This window comes from Chenopodium quinoa, unplaced genomic scaffold, assembly GCF_001683475.1.
Source record: "Chenopodium quinoa cultivar QQ74 unplaced genomic scaffold, ASM168347v1, whole genome shotgun sequence".
Taxonomy (NCBI): domain Eukaryota; kingdom Viridiplantae; phylum Streptophyta; class Magnoliopsida; order Caryophyllales; family Amaranthaceae; genus Chenopodium; species Chenopodium quinoa.
In genome coordinates, this window is record NW_018745195.1 from 621,049 (window position 1) to 630,068 (window position 9,020).

General features: G+C 34.6%; 1 protein-coding gene across 1 annotated transcript; it reads left to right on the plus strand.

Annotated features, from left to right (window-relative positions):
- Positions 1-261: 261 nt before the first annotated feature.
- On the plus strand, positions 262-8,350 carry LOC110711048 (oxysterol-binding protein-related protein 3C-like). The gene is made up of 11 exons (XM_021889424.1): positions 262-511; positions 789-882; positions 1,403-1,519; positions 1,633-1,705; positions 1,792-1,910; positions 2,096-2,217; positions 4,309-4,485; positions 5,101-5,245; positions 5,850-6,028; positions 7,117-7,364; positions 7,831-8,350. The coding sequence occupies exons 1-10, from the start codon at positions 411-413 to the stop codon at positions 7,361-7,363; spliced, it is 1,374 nt and encodes a 457-aa protein (XP_021745116.1). The 5' UTR covers positions 262-410; the 3' UTR covers position 7,364; positions 7,831-8,350.
- Positions 8,351-9,020: the final 670 nt, after the last annotated feature.

The window sequence follows — 9,020 nt, forward strand, 5'->3', positions numbered from 1 at the left end:
ACCCCTGACCGAGTAACTCGAGTGACCCCGTCAACTCAAGTAACCCCTGACCGAAAAACTCGAATAACCCTTGACCGAGTAACTCGAGTAACCCCTACCATACAATATAGCAGGCCGCATACAAAAAAATTGTAATAGCTAATAGATTTATATATCCTTCAAAATAAAACGCTTAAAATAAAAATAAAAATTGGAGGGAGTAACATGATTTGATTATTTGATGGGTAAGTTAGGTAGCGAAAAAGTCTAATAAACACGACTAATATAGTAATATTGGCTGACTCCTGCATAGTCTACCTTGTCATGCTCACTCCTTTGATCCCATAAATTAATCTGCTTCGAATTTCATAAATTAGGGTATCCGATTTAAATCTTAATCATTCAATTTGATCACAAATTTTCAATCAATTATGCCAAGCCCCAAGAAGAATATGGAAAATAAGGGATTTTTCTCTTCAATGACTTCTAGCTTATCCATGTTCAGTAACGCCATGCATAGATCTGTCAATGGGTATTTCCTCTTTTTCGACGCTTTTTCAAGCATTTTTTTTTATTTTTTTTTAATTTCTACGCTTCTGAATGTTGTTCTTTATGCTGATTAATATTAGTGAATTACTCCACTATTTTTGTTTTTGATGATTAATTTTTTTTTGTTTGGTTATTTTCAATATTTTGTTGATTGTTTTCAATCAAACCATTTTTTTTTTAATGTAATTTAATGCTTGACATTTGGTGAATATTTTCTCCTTTTATTAAGTACTGTTTATGAATTTTTATGTGATCTTTAGGTTTATAGGGTATGAAAATCTGGAAGTCGTAAATCCTGAGGGAGGTAAGGATGATACTGAAGAAGAAGCACAGAGAGGAAGGTGGAAACAAGAGGTTTGTATATCTGCTATTTATGTGATTGAATTTATCAAACTTCGACTTTTTGTCGCATAATTTTCATTACACACCTGGGTGTACCTAAGCGGAGTGGAAGAGCTTCCATGAACAGAAAATAGCTTTGGGTGTACTAAAGTATGAATTTTTGTTTATATTTTATTGGGATGGAATCATGGAAGTTGTGTTTGATGTTTATGTTTGTACTAAGATCAGATTGTTATAAATTTCCAAATTAAGAAACTTCATACTTATATTAGAATCATTCTAGTATAATTTACCTATTATACATGTTATTAAGTAGCTTTTGCTTGTATTTCATGTAACAATTTATGGCCACTGCGATAACTCGGGTTTTTGAGTATGGTTATTTTTGGTATATGTGGACCTTCACCACAAGAAACCTTGGAGTGATTGATCTCAAAGATCTTTGGAGACTATACACTAGCTTTCAGGACTGTTCTAAATCAATATTTAATTGCTATTGCTTACTTCATTTGTTGAATTTCTGTGATTACAGGAGAGAGATAGCTACTGGAAAATGATGCAGAAGTACATTGGGTCAGATGTGACATCAATGGTAACTCTACCAGTTATAATCTTCGAGCCTATGACTATGCTGCAGAAAATGGCAGAGGTTTGTGTCATCTCTTGTTTACCATTGATGCGTGTGCAGTGATATTTTTGCTTACCAGTATATAGATGTTGTGATATGGGTTTAACTCTGGAAATGGTGTATGGTTGTTACAGATAATGGAGTACAGTTACCTGTTAGATCAGGCTGATGAATGTGAAGACCCTTATCTGCGATTGGTTTATGCTGGTGAGCAACTGAGCAGACTCTCTGATAGAATCTGAGGCAAATTCATGTTTCATTTAATATGAAATCTATACATGTCTTGGTTGCAGCATCTTGGGCAATATCTGTGTACCATGCTTTACAGCGCACCTGGAAGCCTTTTAATCCCATCCTTGGTGAAACCTATGAAATGGTCAATCATAATGGGATTACTTTTATTTCAGAGCAGGTCTGTCTGTCTGTCTTTGAACTTCTGTTTAACCAACACATGTTTGTAGCTTCTTTTGGAACACGACTTTGAAATAAATCTGGACAGTAATTTCTCTTTCTACCCAATCTAGCAATTTTACCATGACTGCTATTCTTGCATTTAATTAGGTAGTGCTGATGATTTGCATTTTCTGTATATTTTAGGTGAGTCATCATCCTCCTATGAGTGTTGGACATTGTGAGAATGAGCATTTTACATATGATCTGACATCAAAGCTGAAGACTAAATTTTTAGGCAACTCCCTTGATGTTTATCCCATTGGAAGGTAAGTAATTTTTTTTATCTTTTATGGTGCTATCTAATTTCTTAGTAGGTGTTTGTGGTTAAGGTTGCACTTAATGTATGCGGTGCAAAGTATGCCTAGCCTTTTTGTGGTGTGATGCCATTTTAAAATGATCATAAAATAGGTTCTTGAAGATACATTGGTTGGGAAAATTGTAATTTCTTTTAACTTGTGGTGATCATTTTTAAATGAAAATTGTATGTGAGTCTTGCTCATAGCTATCGTCTGTAATTTCTTTGATAGACCCCATTCTAGAGGCCTTGAAATTTGCTTTAGTGAACTACAAGAGCAAAAAGTATCCTTTAGTCATGCTATGTTTCTCACACATTATAGCCAATTGTACTACATCCTCAAAAAGTGAGGTGGTTTCATGGCAATCACCTGCCTTATATTAGGGTCAAAACCAACGATTTACCTGATTGTTTTGTGCTCAAAAGATACCATTCAAGCTAAATATCATCAACATTAGTTTTTCAAGTTCCTTAGCGCATTGTGCAACTGACATGGATCCTGAGCCTTTACTTTAATGAATTGTTCTTGGTGCAAGCACCTTTCAAGTTACAGGTTTCCCTTTCGTTCTGCTAAGCACATTTCTGTATTTCATAAATTAGACAATGGCCAATTTACATTAGTATCATTGTAATCTTTGTTGTCAAGATGTTGTTATTTTCCTCAATCATTCAAAGGATGCAAGAGGGTTATAGTTACCTTCCAAGTATAGAAGCTCTGTTTTGATGATTGATATCCTAATTATCATCTCTGTTGAACTTTTACTGCTTCATTGGAATCCTTCTTTCATCTCCAAAAGCTCTGCCATCTTCAAATTATTCTTTGGGGTAGGTATGCCACTTTATCTTTAGCTTGCCAATTTAATTTTTACCCAAGACTTGTTTAAGACGTTGGCTTCATTGACATGTTCCTTTGGAAGTTGGAATTGGATTTATCATGAAATGAGTTCTTTTTATGTTCCTCAGTTGAAGCTGAGGGATTGCATTTGTGGATTTAGAGTTTGACAATTGAGGATTTTGAAAAACTATAGGCAGAAAAGGATAATTTCAGAATATGCGTTGAGGTGTGGAGAAAGAAAGGGAGGACGTAAAATGATTGGGGGGTTTAAAATTTCAAGCTTTCGAACCCACTAAGATTTTTGCTCAGATGTCAGCTTTGATGATATATGTATCCTTGACATGCATACCAAAAGTTGATGTGTACAGGCCCCTTGGAATTCTGATGATTTGAATCAAAATCTTCCAAAATTAATGTGTAAAAGAAAATATTTTCAGGGTTTTTTGTTCTGACATTGAACGGGAAAATAGAGATATGAACTCACATTAGAGAAAGAAAGGCTAAAGCAGTTATATAAGGAAGTAAAAATACTCCAATAAACTAGCAACAAGCTTGGATTAACGAAGCATCAAAGTCACAAAAGGAAAAATGTAGTCACTAAGGCAATATCATTAACAAGCTAAAGAACTCTCTCTCTCTCTCTTTTGTTGAACCCTATGTGGAAGCTCATATTTCCTGGCATTAACCCTTATCAGCATCATGCTTGCATCACTAACAAGTAAAATCAAAAGAATTCTATTGCTAATGCTTGATGAAAGCTACAGCACAAGGGCATCAGGGGACATGAAATGGTTGTGCTAGCTCAGTGTGGATTGTGGAAGTGGCGTTGCTTGCTTCTTGCCTCATTCTGGGGCTCTTTATTTCCTGGACTTTAATGAACAGAGTAGTGTGAGCTCGTATGATAGCTGTGCAGCCCTCTGGTATGATCTAGAAGCTTTTTGTTTAGGCATGTAGGAGTCATGCCTAGCATGACCTGAAAACAACCAGAACTTAGACTCATGACTCTCATTTTCTGTTTTATCTCTATCCAAAGTGGGTGCTTTGACATCACTATTATTATTATTATTCTATGTTAAAAAATAATTCTATATATCTTGATTCTTGACACATTTATTTTCATGTTAATTAGTGCTGTGATAGATAGTCCGATAGTATATGGCAGTGAAGCTTACTACATCATAATGTTTTAGTTTGCCATGTTATTAATCATGGTTATCTCGAATGCAGGACCCGTGTCACTCTCAAAAGAAGTGGTGTAGTGTTGGATTTGGTCCCACCTCCTACAAAAGTTCATAACCTAATATTTGGCCGAACTTGGGTGGATTCACCTGGCGAGATGATACTGACCAATTTAACTACTGGAGATAAAGTTGTGCTGTATTTTCAACCATGTGGTTGGTTTGGGTATGTAGTGATTTTGTTTCTTTAATTACAAAATTTGTATTCCAGACAATGATGCGCTTAGTATTTTCTCTGCTTGATTATCTTCTTGTTTTATTATTTTTAATTTCTTTATTATTCCTTTGTTTTGACATACAATACCATCATCATAGTGTCTAATAAGACTCGCATTAGAATGTTTGAAAGACAATTGACATGCTAGTTCTCAGCCAATAAGTAGAGGATTGTTTAGTAAGACATTTGGCTTAGTCCATGGCATTCTGTAGTCAAATGTGTGTCTCCAAGTCTAATTTGCCAGTACCATTTGTTAGCCCTAAGCCCTTGCAGAGTGCACTTGTTACGTGCACTTCCTGTTTCTGGCTTTCTGCTATAAGTTTAATTTATTACTTATTTTTATTATTTATTATTTTTTTTTATATAATTCTTACTTATTTTGGCTTAGAATAGTTAGATGGGTATTTGACATGGCTTATCCAGTGTTGCTTGTTTATATATGTCATTAGATTGGCAAGTGGCAACTCTATTTCAAGTCTGCAGGCTTGAAGACTATTTTATTTCCCTGCACTCATTTTTCTTTAAGGTTTATTCTGGCTTATTTGAGCTTGTATTTTCTTGTAGAGCTGGTCGATATGAGGTGGATGGTTATGTATATGATGCTAATGAGGAGCCTAAAATATTAATGACCGGCAAATGGAATGAGTCAATGAGTTATCAACCATGTGATGTGGAAGGGGAACCTCTACCTGGCACAGAACTGAAAGAGGTTCATATCTAAGAAACTTCAGTTTTTCTCTGATATGTCTTTATGGCTTTAATCTCCTAGAACCATTCAGTGAAATATTGATACGCGGATGGAATTGAACATGATGACTGGCTTATTCTTAAGCCTTATGACTGTTTAGAACTTAGATGTGTCAGTTTTGGTGTTTCTTTATCTTTCCTATAATAAATCTATGAATGTATGAGTATATCTTACTGAATGGATTTATAATAATCTATGAATCTCTGATGAAATTAAAAAAAATAAAAAATGAAGCTTAATTCTCATCAGTGATAGGATTCTTCTACTCTGCATGATATCTAGTATAAAGTATTAAAGTCTCAAAACTAAGGGTTTGTTCTATTCTTTTCATGTTGTCTGAACTTATTTTGTCTAAACTTATTTTATATGAGCTTATTTTGCTTTAACTTGTCTGAAATTATCTGAACTTATTAAACTTATTTAAACTTAATTGGTTTGAAATAATATAAGGTCAGTAGATCATCCAAGCAGATTACGTGCTTTTATGTAACCTTCAATTTCTGCTAAATTTGGTTTCAGTTTTCACACCCTCATCATGACTGTTGTTTATGTATACATTTTGCAGGCTTGGCATCTTGCAGATACTCCGAAAAATGACAAATATCAATATACATTCTTTGCCCACAAGATAAACAGTTTTGATACAGCCCCCAAGAAGTTACTGGCATCAGATTCACGTTTACGGCCTGATAGATATGCTCTTGAGATGGGCGATTTATCCAAGTCTGGTGCTGAAAAGAGCAGGTTCCTCTTCTGTCTATGGTTGTGTTTCTACATTTTGGACTGTTAACTTCATGAAATGAGTGACCAATGTGAAAGTTGGCTGATGGATATGTCATTATGCTGCAAATATGATCAGTGCCTGTTCATATTTTGGGATTTTTTTTTTACCTTTTCTGTTCCAAATTAAAAGATATTTAGCAGGTACTATTTTTAGATGCTCAGAAATGATCTCCACCGTTCCTTTTTCAAGTACAGTACTCAGTAAAAAATATAATTGCTTTGCCTATTCTCTTTTCACTGCAATTAATTTCTTTTCACAAGAATCACAACACTTACCCGTACTCCTTTTCCTATCTCTATCCTCCACTTTCATAATAACTACTCTTAATCTTTGTGCTGAACTCAAAATTCTGAAATTTTCCTATGGAGTGGAGGTATTTCCCTGATGTGTCATTAAAGCTTTGAACCATTTAATCAAGATCAGAACATTGTTTTTTGTGCTGTAAGTTTGAGAGATAGCCTCTATCCTAATCTTGACTTATGGTAACTATGATGTTTTAAAGTTTAAACTAAGTTGATTGTTTGTGAGTGTTTCGGAATATTGATGCTTCAGTAGGTAGTAAAAAAAAAAAAATGTCCGCTTCATTTTCCATCCTATGTTTTCATCTTGGCTGGTGTCAGATTGGTCCTGTGTTGTTGCTTTTGGTCGTATGCTTGTACCTGTCTTTTCTTGCAAGAAGATAGAAGTACCACAAGTCTTGATGATGTTACATTATTTAACTTTCATGTTAGTGTCCTGTTTTGACACTCATTCAGTGATTATTCATTGTCATGATGAAGAACAGTTAGCAAGGATTTCCTCTTATTATTGCCATCTCCTGACATAAATAACACACATAGATTAGTGATTTGTCAATTTTGCACGAGCTTTCTAGTTTACAAGCTGTACAACACAAACTTAATACAAAGAGAAAAGAAAACATGTTTGAGAAGCTTTTGTACCTTAATACAAAGAGAAATCCTTTTACCTGTTCTAGGGTAAAATAAATTTTGTGCTGTTATGTGCTTATGTCCTTTTACCTTAAGGTTTTGATTATATTCTGCTTCAGTTTGGAGGAGAGGCAGAGAGCAGAGAAGAGAAATCGAGAAACCAAGGGTGACAAATTCACTCCAAGATGGTTTGATTTGACCGAAGATGTTGCAACTACCCCCTGGGGTGATATGGAGATTTACCAGTACAATGGCAAATACACTGAACATCGGGCAGCTATAGATAGCTCTGATATTGTTGAGCTAGAAGATGTGAAAACCAAGGAGTTCAACCCTTGGCAGTATAATGATTTATCTGGTGTTTGAGGTAAAGTTTTTCCCACCGCTTAAAAATGTCTAGTGATAATCGTCCCATAAAGTATTACCTTCTGATTTAGCCTGGTCTTTACCTCCGCATGCCAAAAGAATCTAAACCAAAATCAAGCCTTTACCCAACTCATGTCAACTACACAGGTAGCAATTGGAATTTATAATTTAAAAGCATTCAAACCTGAGGTTAGTGTCTAACTTAGTTGCACCAAAATCAAATGAACCTAAACTGGGCCTTTAACCATGTAAGTGTTGTCGATTGCATGGTGGTTGTCATAGATCCAAAATCTAGATTCTGCCAAATAAGTTCCAACAGTTGCACCTCTTTTAAGGATTGGAAGATGGATTGCAAGACCAAAGCCTTCTCTAGGATAACATACAAAGAGGGTATAAGGTTTAGAAACAGGGTAAAAGGGAATTTATCACGCTAGGCTACATTATAACTCGATCATTTTTGTTTGCAGAAATTTTGTGTGCCGTCATCGTAACTGCAAATTACAGGAGTGGCATGTGAAGTTGGTCAAAGGATGATATGATCTCTCCTACAGTTCTGCCTGCCATTTTAAATTTACCAGTAGTTGATAGAAAAACGTATCCTGCATTAAACTCATTATTATGAAGATGATTTTTTCAAACAGAATCAACAGATGAACAGAGGTGAGAGGTCCTCTATCATCTATCAAGTCTTCCTCACCGGTATGCATGCTCGTCCTGTTTACCATTTCTTCAAGTTGGATGTATAAAGACCAGGTCCATCTACAGATAGCTTATGTTTTACCATCTTTTTTGATTGTATATTGCTTGTTTGAATTTTGTACTCGTAGTTGACAGACATTAAGCTCTTTATCTGTTTGAGTTTAGAGGTAATGTTCAATGTTTTGTCAATCTTCATGTACTAATTTTTGCCCGGTCATAGGTTTTGTTCATAGCTAGCTTCATATGCTATACTTGTTATTTGGTTATTTTTACTATATTTCATACATTCGTTGTGATGAAAACTAACATGGAGCAACTCAATGAACTCATTTGACAAACCGATTCCATTCCAACTATTAATAACTACGACGATGAGGAAGCTTTAATGGTGGTGTGGGTGCCCTTCCATTTATATGTGTTGCTCTACAGTAACATAGGACATCATTCTCCAGCTAGCATATGACATGTCAAAAACATTGTTGCTGAAAAAAAAAAAAAACACAAAGCCACTAGATAAACATTACTCGTTTATCTATAAGATCAATATGGTTGCCTCCCCTTTTTTGGTACATTGTTATAAGCTATGCAACTGCAGGTGTTCACATCAAATAAGATGAAAGTCATATAAGAAAATTGAGATATTAAAAGTACTAGCGATCGTTTACAAGAATATTATATAATAAGGGTATTAGTTTTTTTTTTTTTTTTTTTTTTTTTTTTTTTTTTTTTTTAATATTTGAAAGGTACACAGTACTAGTAATCTCCCTATCTCAGGAAAACTACTAGAATCTATTAAAAAACATAAAAATAATAATAAACACCTAAGCTAAAAAAAAGTTTCTTAAGGAAACTAAACAAAACTTCTCTAAGATGCTAAAACGTATAGCTTCTCATAGAAGCTAAAGCAAGCAACTAATAAACCAAAAAACCAACGACAGTGGTGAGTGACAAATAGCGG

Coding starts and splice junctions, on each gene's coding strand:
- LOC110711048 (XM_021889424.1), top strand. CDS start 411: ATGCCAAGCCCCAAGAAGAATATGGAAAATAAGGGATTTTTCTCTTCA. Junction 883..1,402: donor GAGGAAGGTGGAAACAAGAG/GTTTGTATATCT, acceptor CTGTGATTACAG/GAGAGAGATAGCTACTGGAA. Junction 4,486..5,100: donor CAACCATGTGGTTGGTTTGG/GTATGTAGTGAT, acceptor ATTTTCTTGTAG/AGCTGGTCGATATGAGGTGG.